At 29.7% G+C, this 17824-nt stretch overlaps 1 protein-coding gene and 1 pseudogene across 1 annotated transcript; both read left to right on the top strand.

Moving 5' to 3' along the window:
* Positions 1-3169: 3169 nt before the first annotated feature.
* Positions 3170-14334, top strand: LOC111278383 (phospholipase D alpha 1-like; annotated as a pseudogene).
* Positions 14335-15499: 1165 nt separating this feature from the next.
* On the top strand, positions 15500-16399 carry LOC111278526 (uncharacterized). The gene is made up of 2 exons (XM_022865122.2): positions 15500-15918; positions 16004-16399. The coding sequence occupies exons 1-2, from the start codon at positions 15780-15782 to the stop codon at positions 16225-16227; spliced, it is 363 nt and encodes a 120-aa protein (XP_022720857.1). The 5' UTR covers positions 15500-15779; the 3' UTR covers positions 16228-16399.
* The last annotated feature ends 1425 nt before the right edge of the window (positions 16400-17824 follow it).

Raw genomic sequence — 17824 nt, forward strand, 5'->3', positions numbered from 1 at the left:
AATGGTAAGTTAGAGGAAAATATAACTAATGTTAAATGATTAATATATTTATTTTGTTATTTCTTAATATATGTTTTTGTATTCCATTTTTAAATTTTATTAATTACTTTTTTTTTAAGTTGGGTATTATTATTATTTTTACTTTTTGTATTAGATTAATTTTTTTTTAGTTGTATTATTTTTAATTAACTTATAACAATTGAGAATACCATCCATTATTTAATAGCTTATTTGAGTAGTATTATTTAATAGCTCCATTATTTAACTTATAACTGTTGGCAGATCGGAGGTTAGCCATTTTCATCAACTCCATGTGCTCAAACGCTATAGGCATTTATATGTGCTAAATGCATTATAAGACTAAGGTATATACCTTTTTGACAGTAAGTACTTTTAAGAGAGTTGGTAGTACCTAAAGTATTAAAAGTGATATCAGAGCCAAGATCACAGGTTTGAGTTTCGATGGTGTTGTAAGGGAAAGATTGTTGGTAAATCGAAGGTTGGTCACGTCTATCGACTCATAACTTGTTTTTTTCACAAAGCATTTGTCTCTAGTTAATTCATTTTTCAAAACTAATATTATCAGAATTTTATTCCTTGTTTTCATAAAGCATCTTTCTCTAGTTAATTCATTTTTCAAAACTAATATTATCAAAATTGTATTGAGTCCAAGATAAACAAGTTCACTTTAAAAACAACAATTGGACTTTCATTTAAATTTAAATAAATAATCTTTAAAGATAGCTTTAGTTTTAGAATATGAAAACAAAAAAAGGTTTGTTTAAACTTTAAAGAATATATTATTTATTGAGTACCAAAAATAATAAAACTTAAGAACATATACTAAATAAATCTTTTTCAAAATCTTAATCAAACTTATTTAGCTTAATATTTTATCATTTCAAAATAAGAATAATAATAACAATTTTCTCAAAAGTTAAATTCAGAGTTTAGTTCAGTAGCTTAATTAGTTCATATAATCATATTTAATAGTTAACATTTAACAGGTTTGTAATTCAAATCTCAATGCCTATAATTTTTTACTCTATCAACCTCTTTTGTATAGAAAAATAACATGGGAGTTTATAAATTACTTTAAAATTCATAAAATAAGAGTTTTTATAATTATAATTACAATTACTATGCTTTTATGGTAAATTATGCAAAATTTTAAAAAAATTACAATTGTGATAATTGTAATGACTGCAATTGTATAAAGAAAATTGTATAAAAAAATAACACGGGAGTTCACAAATTACTTTAAAATTCATAAAATAAGGTTTTATAACCATACTTATAATTATTACATTTTATAGTAAATTATGCATAATTAAAAAAAAATTCACAATTGTGATAATCATAACGATCGCAATTGTATCATTTATATTCGCAATCACGATAAACATGACATGATTAAAACCATGATGACAATAATAACCACAATTATATCCTTTATGTCTGCAATTATAATAAATGCAACGTGATCTAAAACACATTCGTGACCGTAATTTAAATCCCTGCTTTTAAAAACTTGGAACTTTAAAACCCTACTTAACTTTCTATTCTTTTTTGGAGTAGGAATCAGCAGGTTGAATTTTTGTTTTTTGACCTATGACATTTTACCTTTGTCTTTAATATTGTTCTCTTATAACCATATTGGTGCTGGCTATATTTTTTTTATTCTTTTGTGTCATTTAAATATAAACTTCTATACAATTGTTTTTACTCTCCTTCTATTGCTTATAGTTGGCTATATTTCTTAAATCTTTTTATTCGAAAGTTCTGTCTTTTGTTCATTCATGCTCTTAAAACAGATTTTCTCCATTTCTTTTAGCTTTGTCAATTGTCTTGTTTACTTTTCCTTGTTCTAAAATAAGCCTATTTCACAAGGGAGTGTTTATAGCTAAATTTTTTGCTAAAATATGAAAAAAAAAATTCTTGAAGTATTCAAAACAATCTAATTAAGCCATTATATTATTATGTCACTTAAATAAGCCTCTTAACTTTTATTTTATTATATCAAAGCTTTTTTACCCATTATATTAATGACATGTTGACATATTTAAAACATATGGATAATGACATAGCAAAAAAAAAATACACGTGTAAAAAAAGAAATTTTCAAAAAAAGATGGTTTAACAAAAAATTTTATTAACTAATACTATTAGAAATAATTAGAAAAATAATAATATATAAAAGTAATAAAAAATGAAATGTCTAAGCTTATGTGAAAATTAATAAAAATTGTTAATTATTTGACCATAACAAAAAATAATTAATAAAATAATATATATAAGTAAAATTAATAAAAAAAATCTACATTCATATAAAAACTATAAAAATGATTTAAATTTCCTTTTTACTAATTTCCATATAAATATCAATATTTTTTTTATTTATTATATTTATTAAAATATAAATATTATTTATTAATAAATAATCACTATTATTTATTAATAAAAATAAATATCTATATATAAAATTAATAAAAAGAAATATTTATATTTATATGAAAATTAGTAAAAAGGAGATTAAAATTATTTTTACACTTTTTATATGAATGTAGATTTTTTTATTAATTTTTACATATATACATTTCTTTTTTACTAATTGTTTTCGATTTTGGTATCACATAATTAATCATTTTTCTTAATTTTCATATAATTATAGACATTTCTTCTTTTATTAATTTTACATATAAAAATTTTATTTTATTAATAAAATAATGATTTTACTTATATATATATTTTTTATTACTTATTTTCGATCATAGTCAAATAATTAATCATTTTTATTAATTTTCACATAAATTTAGATATTTTATTTTTTATTAATTTAATATATTATTATTTTTAATTATGGTATCAATTAATAAAATTTTTTGTTAGACTATTTTTTTTGAAAATTTCTTATTTTTATACACGTGTACATCTTTTTTATGTCATTGTCCACATGTCTTAAAATATACCAATAAATCATTAATATAAAGGTGAAAGGACTTTAATAATAGAAAATAAAAGTTGAGAGGTTTATTTTAGATAACATAAAAGAGTTAGTTAAATTATTTTGAATATTTTAATGGTTTTTTTTTTCATATTCTAGCCTAAAATTTTTCATTCTTGCCTTAAGATGGCGTCTTATTGATGACTTTTTTTAGTTTTAACTTGTCATCTCATTCTTTGAATTGTTAACATGTATCACCTCTTTTTTATTCTTTAAGTATCTTATGGATGAAATTCTTCTTGTAGCTTATGGCAAATGTTGAGGATACTATTGGTATTGGCAAGGGAGTTCCAAAGATTTACGCAACCATTGATCTTCAAAGGGCTAAAGTTGGAACAACCTGAACAATAAAAAAAAAATTTTCCAATCCTAGGTGGTATGAATCTTTTCACATTTACTGTGCCCATACAGTTTCCAATGTAGTATTCATTGTCAAGGATGACAATCTTATTGGAGCCACTCTGATTGGAAGAGCATATGTGCCTGTTGAAGATCTCTTAATAGGGGAAGAAGTGGATAGGTGGGTTGAATTCCTGGATGAAGACAAGAATCCCTTAGAAAATATTGCCAAAATCTATGTAAAGCTTCAATATTTTGATTTGACAAGGGACCGCAATTGGGATCGTGGTATCATAAGTCAAAAATTTCCTGGAGTTCTATAAACATTTTATCCATAAAGACAAGGATGTAAAGTTTCTCTATACCAGAATGCTCATATCCCTGATGGATTTGTTCCTAAAATTCCTCTTGTTGGAGGTAAGTATTTTGAGCCACATTGATGTTGGGAAGATGTTTTTGATGCTATCACCAATTGTAGACATCTATTTGTGTTCAGGCCCGAAGGGCCCGATCAAGCCCAATCGATATTCAGGCCCGATTAAGTCCATTGACATCCAAGCTCGATTAGGCCCATTAACACCTGAGCTTGATTAAGCCCATTAATGTCCGGGCCCGAGTAGGTCTATTTGTGCCTAGATCCGATCAAGCCCATCAGTACTTGGGTCCAATTAAATAATTTTTTTAATTGTTATTATTATATTACATTATTATTGTTATTTTTTTTATTTTTCATTTTTCATTTTTTTGTTTTTTTTTTCCTTCATTGCTGTTTTTCTTTTCTATTCCAATCCACATATGCACAAAGGATAGAATTAGGATTAGAATCTCTTGGTCAAATACAGAATCGAATTGATGAAATTTTAGACAAAAAATTACGCTGGACGGAATGTAATATCAAGATTCAAGCCTGAGATTAATTCTGTCCATTTTTTTAAGTCAATCTTAGGACTGCCTATAAATTGGATTGATTCTAACACCAAGAAACACATAGAAAACTTAAAAAAAAAATATGGACTAATGGCCATATCAGAGTTAGAAGAAGATGATGAGGAGAAAGATATATGAAGGATATATTTCGATGGGGCTACCAATTCCATGAGACACGAGGTTGGAGCAGCTTTAATATCTCCAATGGAGCATTACTATCCTGTTATAATAAGATTGAACTTCAATTGCACCAATAATGTAGTCGAATATAAGGCTTATGTTATGGGGCTGCATGCTGCTTTGGACAGAAAAGTTGAAACATTAAGGGTATTGAGGACTCAGCTCTAGTCATTAATCAACTAAAAGGTGAATGGGAAATAAAGGATTCAAAACTCATCCTCTATCACAAATACATCTTAAAGCTATGTAAATAATTCAAAGCAATTCAATTTGAACACTTGTCTCATGAAGAAAATCATATTGCAAATATCTTGGCTAGCTTAGTTGCAATGGTACGGATCGACGATACTGTTAAAATTTAACCTATTAAATTAGATATCAAAGACATGCTAGTGTATTGTGCAAACTTGGAAAAGGAAAAAAATGGCCACCCCTGGTATCATGATATTATGTGATATCTAAAGAATCAGTAATACCCAAATCAAGCAATAGAAAATGATAAGAGAATCTTGAGAAAATTGGCTATGGAATTTTTTCTGGATGGAGAAATTCTATACAAACGAGGTAAAAACCAAGTGTTATTGCACTATTTAGGCCTTCTGAGGCCAAAAAGATTATTAAGGAAGTTCACAATGGCACATATGGAGCACATGCAAATGGGTATATATTGGTAAGACAGGATATGTGGATTGGATATTACCAGTTGACAATGAAAAAAGATTGCATCGATTATGCTTAAAAATACCACAAATGCCAAATTTATGCTGACAAAATTCATACTCCACCCAATGCTTTACATGTTGTAACACTACCTTGGCCATTTTCTATGTGAGGGATGGATGCCATTAGGCCTATCACACCAAAGGCCTCAAACAAGAATAGATTCATTTTTGTGATAATTGATTACTTCACTAAATGCGTCGAAGTTGCCTCTTTCACAACTGTGACTAGATCAATGGTCTATAAATTCATCAAAAAAAAATTTATAGATATAGGCTTTCAGAAAAAATCATATCAGATAATGCAAAGAATTTAAATAACAAAATGATGTAAAAAATATATGTTCAGTTCAAGATCAAACACCATAATTCAGCTTCATATCATTAAAAAATGAATGGTGCAGTGGAAGCTACAAATAAGAACATCAAAAAGATTTTGGAAAAAATGACTAAAACATACAAAAATTGGCATGAAAAATTACCTTTTGTTTTACATGCATATCGAACTTCTGTGTACACCTCTATTAGAGTAACTTTTTTATTTTATTTATGCGATGGAAGCTGTATTGTTAGTAAAAGTAAAAATCATATCACTAAGAGTTCTAAAAAAAGTGAGATTAGAAGAAGTTGAATGGATTCATGAGCACTATGAGTAATTAAACTTTATTAAGGAAAAGAGATTGATGGCACTATGCCATAACCAATTGTATTAAAGAATAATAATGAGAGCTCATGACAAAAATGTCAAACCTCATCAGTTTCGAGAAAAAAAGTTGGTATTGAAAAAATTCTCCCAAGTCAGCATGATGATAGGGAAAATAGACTCCGAATTGGGAAGAACCATATGTTGTAAAAAGAGCCATTTTAGGATGAGCCTTAATCTTGTCAAAAATGGATGAAAATGAATTTCCTAGCCTTATTAATTTTGATACGGTGAAGAAGTACTTTGCTTGATTTAAAAAAAAAAGTTCAAGTTGAAAACTCGAAAGGGCGGCTTAAAGTCCAAAAAAGAAAAAAAAAAGAGTTTAAGTTGAAAACTCAAAAAGGCCACTTGGATCCAAAGAAAGAGGTTCGGGTTGAAACCCTGAAAAGTAGCTTGAATTGAATTGAATGAATATGGCATCACTTGGAAGGCATACCAAGGATAGTGAATTCCAAAAAGCTTTGAAGTGTCGAGGCATTAAGTTTTGGTTGAGTTTTTGAAGGAAATCCAAGATTTGTTGTCATGATAATCTAATCATTTATCTTAGGGCATTGTTACCTTAAATAGACACTCCTAAATACTCTCTTTTTATCTCTACATCATCATTGGTAATTTATTGTTTATCCCAGTAAGTGAAAGTCATTTTATTATTCTTTTAGTTCTATACACTGCCAATATATTTGTTCTTTTTCTTTATACCTTACCATGAATGGAAGAAGTGCATAATTTGCATCCCCCACTTTGAAATTGGGATAATGGTTAATAATTAAATGAAGTCATAAGAAATTATGATTACTTTAAAGGATTAAATGAGACAAAGACCAAAGATGAGCTCCTCCTAAATATGAGCAAAATAGTTTCCATAGCTCTCTTGAAGATAAAGATACTTATTTAGGATGATGAAAGATGGTTTCTTTGCCAAAGACATGCATTCAAGATGGTTTCTATGCTAAAATGTGTAGTGAAGATAAATATTCAAGGTAAAAAAAGATGGTTTCTTTGCTAAGGAGGTGTAAAAATAAGAATGCGGAGGCCTCAGTACCACAATTGATGTTTCATTTGCATTCTAGATAGGATATGTACTTACATTATTCACTCACTTGATCTTGGCTCAGTTCAGATCATTTCTTATGATTCTTGGTTTTGTCCTGATCATTATTGTCGACTTCAACTCGATCCTAATCACTTTGTTTTGACTCATGATTTCATCCTGGTTATATGATTCATGATTTCATCCCGATCATTTATTTTTAACCTCAACTCGGTCTTGGTCACTTTAGTTTGACTCATGATTTTATTTCGGTCACTTGGTCTTGGGTCAGTCCATATCATTTTTTATGATTCATGGTTTTGTCTCGATCATTTATTTTTTACTTCGACTCAATCTTGGTCACTTTATCTTTACTTGTGATTTTATCCTAGTCATATGATTCATAGTTTCATCCTAATCATTTATTTTTAATCTCAACTTGATCCTAGTCGTTTTAGTTTGACTCGTGGTTTCGTCTCGATCACTTGGTCTTGGCTCAATCCAGATCATTTTTTATGATTCGTGGTTTCATCCTGATCATTTATTTTTCACCTCGACTCAGTCTTGGTCATTTTATTTTAACTCATGGTTTCATCCCAGTCACATGATTCGTGATTTCATCTCGATTATTTATTTTTTATCTCCACTTTATCCTGGTTGCTTTATTTTAACTCGTGATTTTGTTCCAATCACATGATTCGTGGTTTCATCCCGATCATTTATTGTTGACCTCAACTCGATCCTAGTCACTTCATTTTGACTCGTAGTTTCGTCTCGATCACATGATTCATGGTTTCGTCCCAATCATTTATTTTTAACCTCGACTGGGTCTTGGTCGCTTTAGTTTGACTCATGGTTTTGTCTCGATCACTTGGTCTTAACTGAATCCAAATAATTTCTTATGATTCATAGCTTCATCTTAATCATTTATTTTAACTTAGTCTTGGTCACTTTATTTTGACTCGTGGTTTTGTCCCGATCACATGATTCATAGTTTCATTTTGATCATTTATTTTTGACCTCGACTCAGTCCTGGTCGTTTTATTTTGACTCGTAGTTTCGTCCTGGTCACATTATTCGTGATTTTGTCTTGATCATTTATTTCTGACCTCGACTCGACCTTGGTCGCTTTATTTTAACTCGTGATTTCATCTCGATCACTCGATCTTGGTTCAGTCTAGGTCATTTATAGATCATTCTTGATTCAACCCAAATAGAGTGGTGTCTAAGTCTTTGCAACATCTCTATCTGACAAAAATGTGCAAAGAAAGGCAGCTATAGACACACATTTGTGTTTGGGCCCAATTAAGCCCAATCGATGTTCGAGCTCGATTAGGTCCATTAACATCTGAGCCTGATTAGGCTCATTGACATCTGAGCCCGATTAGGCGCATTGACATCCAAGCCCGATTAGGTCCATTTGTGCCTGGATCTGATCAAGCCCATCAGTGCTTGGGTCCAATTAAATAGTTTTTTTTAATTATTATTATTATATTACATTATTATTATCTTATCATATTATTATTATTATTATTATTATTATTATTATTGCTATTTTTTTATTTTTATTATTATTTTTTGTTTTTCTTTTTTTTGTTTTTTTGTTTCCTTCTTTGTTGCTTTCCTTTATTGTTCCAATCCACATGTGCACAAAGGATGGAATTGGGATCAGAATCCCTTAGTCAAACACATAATTTAATTGCTAAAATTTAGGACTAGAAATTATGTTGGATAGAGTACAATCTCAAGATTTAAGCCTGAGATTGATTTTGTCTATTTCTTTAAGTTGATCTTAAGACTTCCTATAAATTAAATTGATTCTAACGTTGAGAAACACATAGAAAACTTTTGAAAAAAAGGTCCAAAAAATTTTTGGTAATAAGGGTTTTTGGGATTTGAAAGTTGAGATTCAGGGTTTAATTCATAGTTCTGGGTGTAATTCTAGGTTTCTGAAGGTGAATTAAGGTTACAGAAGGTTCGGGGAAGGTTTAGAGCTATCTGAGAATTTTTTTAGATTTTTTAATTTTTTTAAAATTTTTTGGGTTTTTTTTATGTTTTTTTAATGACTTTAAATTTTTCGATGAAATTTTCTGACGAAGGTTGAAGTTTTCGATAAGATTTTTAGAATTCGGCATGTTTTCTAAAAATCGATAGGTTTTCCAGTTTCTGATTGACTTTTTCGATGACATCCCCAAAAACTGGTGAGATTCTCAGTTTTCAATTGAATTTACCGATGGGCTTTCTAGAGAGAAGGTAAAAGAAAAATCGACTAGAGAGAGAGAGGGGAGAGGCTTCTGATGAGAAATGAGTTGGACTTGGATTATATACCACCCCTACACGACGTCATTTTAGCTACTTAGGATCCACGTGAACACAACTCAAGATCTGCGCGCTAACCCTAATACCGACCCGACCCAATCCCAGGTTTTCCCTTTTCCATTTTATTTTTATTTTTTCATTTTATTTCCTTTTATTTTATTTTTAACCTATTTTCTTTTATTATTTCTAGTTTTATTTTTAAAAAAAGAGTTTTTTCTACTACTTTTATTTCTAAAAGAGAAAAAAAAAGTAAAAAGTAAAAAACGAAGTTCTAAAAGAAAGAGAAAAAGAAAAGAAAAATAATTCTACAATAAAAAATAATAAAATAAAAAAATCATTTCAATAAAAAATAAAAAAATATATTTTCAACTAAAAAAAATAATTTTTATCCTCTAAACTATTGCAGGATTGCTTTGAAATGAGCCCTACCAAACTATTGGGAGACGTCACTAATTTTTTTGGAATAAAGTTTAATAAATCTGATGACAGAGCCTCTTTAGAGTAAGACACTAGTCTTTATGAATACTCTTGAGGTGAGAGAATTATCCTAGATTGCTACCAAACTATTGGGACAATTTTATGGTTAATTTTCAATATTAAATTATTTCGTAAAATCATAAAAATGACCAAGGCTTGGATAATTTGAAATCAAACTAGTACTATCCTTTGAATGAGCATTGTGGGGATGCTACAACCTTCTCTATATGTAACCAACTCTTGAATCTAACATCTGTTTCGTAAATCAGATTTAATCAGGAGGCTAATCACACCTAAACCAAAAAAAAAAATTAGTGGCAACTTATTTCAACCATGTCTAACTGTAGGTCCATGGATCTATACATTATAACACCAATGCTTAACACTTTATCTACATTATTGGTTGGTCTATTTATACCGATATCACTTTGGTGAGAGACTCAAGAAGACTAAAGCTAGAGGGAGACATCACTCTTGGTGATTTGCTTAAAAAGAAAGCAAGTTGAGGTGTCAGGGTTAATTTGCTTGTTTTGGATGACAAAACATCCATTGGCTTGCTAAATAAGAATGGGCTAATGGCCTCCCATGATAAGGAACCTAAAAACTTCCTAAAGGATTTTGAGGTCAACTGTGTTTTATGCCTTTGTAATCCAAATGATGGTGGAAGTTTTGTCCAAAATTTACAAATCTCTACTACTCATCACTAGAAGATTGTTGTGGTGGATGCTGCGATACCTAGTGAAAATACAAAGAAAAGTCAAATTGTGAGCTTTGTCAGTGTCATAACGGTCTTGTATCCATCCGATGAATTTGAAAATGAAAACAGAGTTGCCACTAATTTTTTTAGGTTAGGTGCGATTGGCCACCTATTAAAATTTATCATTTTAATAAAATCTTAAAATTAATTAAAAAGATAATTTTATGATCTGCGAAACAATCTGGATTCGAGAGTCGGTTACTCATAAGGAAATATTAGCACCATCATAGAGTCCATTTAAAATGGTATCAATTAATTATGTGTTATCCATTGATTTTGATAAAAATAACTTTATTTTCGATGTTTGAAAAATAATTTTCTTAATTTTTCTTGTTTATTGAAATTTCATTTTTTTAATAGTTTTTATTATTAGTCCATATTTATTGTTCAAATTTTATTCGAAAAAAATAAATTAGATCCTTTTTATTAAAATAATTCTTAAAATATTTCAGTACGTTGATAACATTAGAAGAACTCTTTTTCACCTAAAGATTTTTTAGGTATCACTTATCAAAATACTTTAGAATCTCATCCTCGGAGACTCAAATTTACTTTTTATAAAAATTATGTCATGCATGCAATGTGAATGATAATATCTTAATGCACAATTTTTATTTATTCTTTCAAAATTTTATTGATATTTTTATTAAGTTATTATTATTATTGTTTTATTGGAGAAAAGAGAAAATTTTATCATATTGAAGATTTTTATAAATATTCTACTACACTGGTAATATTTTAAAAAAATTTCCTCACTTAGGAATTTCGTAAAGTATCATTACTCGAAATACTTTTAGAATCTCCTCATTGGATACAATTTTTTTTTTATTTTTTATCACTTATTTTTAATTTATTAGTTAATTTTATTTACTATTTTATAATAAAAAATTTTGTATTATATTGAAATTTTTTTATAAATACTCCAATATACTGACAGTATTTAAAAAAAAATTTTTCACCTAAAGATTTTGTAGGTATCATTACTTGGAGTACCTTTAAATCTTATCGTCAGATAAAAATTTCCTTTTCTTATTTTTTTATTATTTTTATATTTTATAAGGTTTTTTTTAAATTAACAAAATTATAAAAAATTTTAACAATATGTTTCATTATTTATTTTTATTTATTGATTAATTATTTATTACAATAAAAATTTATGTTAACAAATTTAAGCATTTTAACATGCATAAATACTAATACTAAAATTTAAAATAATAAAAATAATATATAAAAAATTTTAAAAAATTTTAAAAAATTTTAAAATTTTTTTTACTTGAACCGAATTGGTCAACAGTTCGATCAACGAGTCTGACGCTAGTCTAGTCTAGTCTAGGCTAGTTCGACAGTTCAATGGTTCGGATCGAATTTCTGATGGTTCAATTGGATAGGTCCAAGTTGATGAAGGAGCGAGTTTTTGAGTCAGATGCGCGGATCCTGAGTCAGGTCAATAGGTTATGTACAGATTCTCAAGTCTGAAAACGATGTCGTTTTGGCCCTTCTTCAAATGGCATCATTTTGGCTTTAGGTAGTTTTATAAAAAGTCAAATTTTTTTTTCATTTCATTTTTCCCTTCTCTTCCATAAAAAGAAAAAAATCCCAAAATCCTCTCACTCCTAAAAAAATCTTAGGTCGGTTAATTTCAGAAACCGACAACTACTCTACCGTGTCGATCACCTTGCCACTGGTCATCAGCCACCGTTGGCGATAATTAAAAAATAAAAAAAAATCCAAAATACTCCCAATGACTCCATGAATCTAAATCTGATCTCTTTTTTTTTTTTTATCAAAAGAAAGCCCAAATCCCCTAGATCTGCCCTTTAACCTTTGGCCAAAAGATGATTTTTTTTTTAATTTGGTGCTATGGTCGTCATTTCCAGAGGCTATGATTCTTTCGTTTGTGCTTGTTTGGCTTGTTTGATCTTGGGTTTTGGTATTCTTAGTTTTTTTTTTTTTGATTTGGTAGAAATTTTTTTTTGATCTGTTTTTTTTTTTTCGTTTTTGCAAGGTTTTTTTTTTTTATGCAGGAAACAAACTCTATTTATAAAGTTTTTTAGGATTCAAATCTCAGATTTTTTTAGATTCAAATCCTAGATTTTCAGTTGACCTATGAGACTTTTTGTGATCAAAATTCACGTTACTAAGTTAAGCGTGATGTCAGGCAATTGCTGGTAGCTGGAGATGGACTTTACGAAAGGTGCATTTAATGCACTAAGATTTTGTCAAACTAATCAAAAAAGAAAAAAGAAAAAAATATAATAATAATAATAATAAAATATAAAAATGGTGTTTACAGTAGAGGTATTGACCTTTGTGCTGGGAGATATGGCACATCTTTCCGCACCCTTTTCAGGACCTTGGACACAGCTCACCACGATGATTTCCATCAGCCAAACTTTACTGATGCTTCGATCACCAAAGGTGGTCCAAGGGAAACTTGGCACGATTTCCACTCCCAACCTGAAGGGCCAATTGCTTGGGATGTCTAGTTTAATTTTGAGCAAAGATGGAGACAACGAGGTGGTAAAGATGTGCTTATTCAGCTGAGGGAACTTGAAGATATCATCATTCCCCCATCACCAATCATGTTCTCTGATGACCATGAGACTTGAAATGTGTAGTTATTTAGATCACTTGATGGTGGGGCTGCTTTTGGTTTCCTGAGACACTTGAAGATGCTGCGAGGGCTGGGCTTGTCTGTGGAAAGGAGAATGTCATTGACCGAAGTATTCAGGATGCCTATATTAATGCTATCCGACGAACAAAGAATTATATCTATATTGAAAATCAATACTTCCTTGGAAGCTCCTTCGGCTGGAGTCCTGATGACATTAAACATGAAGATATTAATGCTTTGTATCTGATCCCAAAAGAGCTTTCACTTAAGATTGTAACCAAGATTGAGGCAGGAGAGAGGTTTAAAGTTTATGTTGTCATCCCTATGTGGCCAGAAGGAAATCCATAGAGTGCATCAATTCAGGCAATATTAGATTGGCAGAAAAGGACAATGGACGTGATGTATAGATATGTCATTCAGGCTCTCAGAGCTAAGGGTATTGAGGAGATTCCCTGAAACTATTTAACATTCTTCTACCTTGAGAATAGGGCGGTGAAGACGAGTGGAGAATATGAAGTATGAACCTTCTAAAAAAAACTAGAGCCTGATACAGATTATGCCAGAGCACAGGAGGCCCGTCGTTTCATGACCTATGTTCATGCCAAAATGATGATTGGTAGGTGATGAAAACCTCAAAATAACACAATGCACTCGCCTCACCTATTACTGCTTATTAAATTTTAGCTTTCATTTTGGTTGAAATATATGTTTATGGATAATAGATAGGTGGTACTTAATTGTTTAAACCACTAGTGGGACGAAGAAAAAATGGCTTTATCTTTCTTTCCTACATTTCATTTAACTTTGGTTTGCTTTGCTTTCTGTAGTTGATGATGAACACATAATAATTGGATCAGCCAAAATCAACCAAAGATCAATGGATGGTGCTAGAGACTTTGAGATAGCCATGGAGCCTATCAACCATATCATTTGTCAGATAGGCAACCAGCGCGAGATCAGGTCCATGGTTTCCGTTTGGCACTGTGGTATGAGCACCTTGGCATGCTTGATGATACCTTCCTCAATTCATTCCTGAAAGTGACGAGTGTGTGAGGAAGATAAACCACATTGCTGACAAATATTGGGATTTGTATTCAAGTAAGTCACTTGACCGAGACTTGCTTGGATACCTGTTCCGCTACACCTTAGGCGTTTCTAGTGATGGAATTGTCACTGAACTGCCAGGCATTGAGTTCTTCTCCGACACAAAGGTTCGTTTTCTTGGTGCCAAATCTGATTATCTCCCTCCTATCCTCACTAATTAGAGGTTTTTTTTTTGGGGGGTATAAATGAGGCTACAGCTATGGATAAAAAAGGGTTGGTAAAAATTAAAATTTAATTTTATATATGTTGAATATTTATTTTAAAAAATAATTATATAAATTAATTAAATTAAATTTTAGATTTAGATCTTTACCTCAATCTTAAGTGATAATATCTTCGTACCTTGCTTAGGTTTTTGGTAATAGCAATTACTGCAAATTGCCAACTTGTCTATAAAACCAAAATTCCGCAGGAAAAAGTAAGATTAACATACGATAAATTGATTAATACATTACCACAAAATTTTTAATTTTATAAATGAAATTAATATAAAGATATATGTCTCATTTTTTATTTTTTAAATATATTTTAAAAAATATAAATTACTTTATTAATTCTATTCATGAAATTAAAAAATTACATTAATAATATTTTTTTTTATTAAAATTTGGATTGTAAATGAGAAAAAAAAAAAAAAAAAGAGAAAAACTAGTACACGTAAGCTAAGAAACATGGCCCAGACTGATCATTGCATAGAAAGGAGTTCCTCCACGCCGGCCACGTGTAAGAGTGTCAAAATCGTGTACGAATGGGAGCGTGGTTTCACATGAATGATTGGACACCTGGTGCTTAGCTGTTCTTCCGAGTGGGGTGTCTCGAGTCTTCTGTGCCTCCACGTGTAACAAAGTTTGTGTTGGTCATAAGATTTTATCCACTACAACTGATTTTTTTTGGCGAGTTTGCTGAGCTATCAAAATGTATGGGTTTCTTTTTATTTTTTTTTTCATTTTTGTTTGTGCTCATATATACCATTAAAACACAATTATAGGTAACTTTTAAGTTTTTAATTTATTTTTAAATTTTTTCTCTTAATAAAAAATTACACACAAAATTTTTAAATTTATAATTTTCAGATATCAGTTTCAATTATATATCTATCTTAATATTTATATAATTAAAAAATTATATATATAATTTTTTTTAAATCTATCATTTTTATATATCAATTCTAATAACACGTTGATCAACTCGACGCTATAAGAATCTTTAAAATGCTAAACAAGTAACCAACCAATGGCTCCACACCCCATAAATTTACGCTTCTTTCCACACCTAACCCACATTCCCAATTTTTATTTAAAAAAACGAACCGTTGGTTCTTTTTCTATGTTCCAGAAGTCCATGAGGACTCTGTTGACCCATGACCTGTTCCGAAGGTTCCTCTCTTCTTCCCCTTTCCTTTCATTTAGCCATTATAGATTGACAAAACCCCAAACCAAACACCACAAAAAGCAAACCAAACCAGAGAATTCCAGATTCTCACGCCAACTTACCCAGTGTACAAAGTTTTTTACTTGTATTCTATATATAAACAAAGGCAACAAGCTAGTCTAAACTACATCTTTCGTCGGTGGTGTCTTACAGTTTCCTGTCAGGTCGTGCCACTATGTCGTCAGGAATATGTTCACAGGGTTTGGTCTTAGCTACAGCCATGGTTGTGTCCAGCACTGTTATTTTCTTCACTTTTTCCAGGCAAAAAAACTTGTCTCCTCCTAAGCAAACTCTTCGTTCTTGCTTGTCTTCAGGTACAGGGCGATGGATTTCTTTTATTTGTTTCCTTCCTAAATTGTGACTACTTTTTTGTTGATTGTTGGGGGGGCTTTTTTGTAGTGGGAAAGAAAAAGGATAAAAAGAAGAAGAAAGTGCAGTTTGCTGAGAGTGTGAAGGAAACAAGCGGCAATGGAGACAAGAAGTTAATTGCAGCAACAGCAACAACGGCAGGAAGGTCAAGAAATGTTGATAGAATTTGCAGAAATGAAATACCGGCAAATAGGATTGCTTTGTACAATGGAATTCTGAGGGACCGCCTCCATAAAATGGAGTGTTCATACTGATTACTGTAAAGTTTTTCCGAGACTTTTCTGGGGTTGTCAACTCTTTCATTTTTCCTTTTCCTTTTTTGTAGACTTGTTTTTTTTCTTTTATCTGCTTGTTTAGAATGTAAATGAAGGAACTTTGTCCAAATTATGGGTTTTCTCCACGAGAATGTTTGGCAAAGACTGTAAATTTCGTGTCAACCGCTTGCATGATCGTCGATTAAGTGTTGAATTTTTTATTTTAATAATTAGTATTTAAAATTTGAAAATTTTAAATACAAAAATATATATATATAATAAATTCCAACCAATAGGATGGTATTTGAACGGCAAATGTCATCAATTAGTAACTTTTATTAGTTAAAACATTAAAAAAAAGTAAAAAAGAAAAGAAAATGAAATGACACATTTACAATCCAATTGGAAATTGGGATAGCAAATCTTATCCTGTACCATATGTTGCTTACACGACTCATTTTCAATTCATTTGAACCCACCAGATTTTATTTGATTTTATCAACTATCTGATGATGGGCATTTTAGTTAGGACATTGAGGACCAAACAAAAATAAATGGACCACATTAAACACGTAGCTACTATTAGCAGTAGTACTGTAATTTTTGGTAAGTTGGCAAAGATCCACTTGCCAATTTGCCATGGATGAAACTCTTCTTTAATCAGTCTTTTAATTATTGAGAATCAGAGTCTTATAAGAGAAGAAAATTAAATCAAGTAAGACCAATTAATTTGATACTTACCTTTGAAATTTCTTTTTCATTTCTTTCCAGGGAGGGTTCTATTATAATCTTTTTAATAAAACAATCATAGATATTTTTAAATTTTGTATGAATTTAAATTTTTTTCTCAAACAATTTTAAGAACGCATTTCTACAATTTTTTTTTTTGTAAAAAAAAATCAAGAGTAAATAAATTATTTAGTTTTACAGGTCAAGATAAGATGTACTGTACCTGACAATCTAAAACAAGTGCTTATAAATTGTACATTTGAGATGATTCTAACAAGTTATCATCGATAGGATTCAAACTCAAGATCTCTTCGTAAAAAAAGATGAACCTTAATCGATTAAATCAATCACTTGTTAATCATTTCTATGTATTAATTTGATACTTTCATGATTTGTTGGTGAGGCTTTATTGATTATTAATTTTATAAAAATTAATTAATTTGGGATGAGAAGATTAATTAAATGGTGGAAGTGGTTGGTTTGGCTCCGGTCAACCATTATGGTTATGAATTTATTGTTTTAGATGAATTATTCTATTTAATTGCTAAATAATTGGAGCTGATTCCCTTTTCTATGTGTATTAACATCTTCACTCTATTATAAATACGATGCATTTTTATTAAGTATAAGCTTTTCACTTTTTAATCATTCAATTAAATTTTAATTTATAATTAATTTGGATCAAAATAATAATTATAATTTTAGCTATTTTAATTAAAAATAAAAAATGTAAAATTTATATTATTGTAAGTGAATCATTCCACCTCTTTTTTTTTTTAAGTTCTCTCCAATTAATTACATATTTAATTGGTAAAAATAAATACATACTTTATAACAGTAACAACATTAAATTGATAACCACCTATAA

Source organism: Durio zibethinus, chromosome 8, assembly GCF_047325235.1.
Source record: "Durio zibethinus cultivar Kanyao isolate XHJ-2024 chromosome 8, ASM4732523v1, whole genome shotgun sequence".
Lineage (NCBI taxonomy): Eukaryota > Viridiplantae > Streptophyta > Magnoliopsida > Malvales > Malvaceae > Durio > Durio zibethinus.

Excerpts from the sequence above, each read along its gene's own strand:
- LOC111278526 (XM_022865122.2), top strand. The coding sequence starts at position 15,780 with ATGTCGTCAGGAATATGTTCACAGGGTTTGGTCTTAGCTACAGCCATG. Across the intron at positions 15,919-16,003 it reads TCGTTCTTGCTTGTCTTCAG|TGGGAAAGAAAAAGGATAAA; the intron begins GTACAGGGCGAT and ends GCTTTTTTGTAG.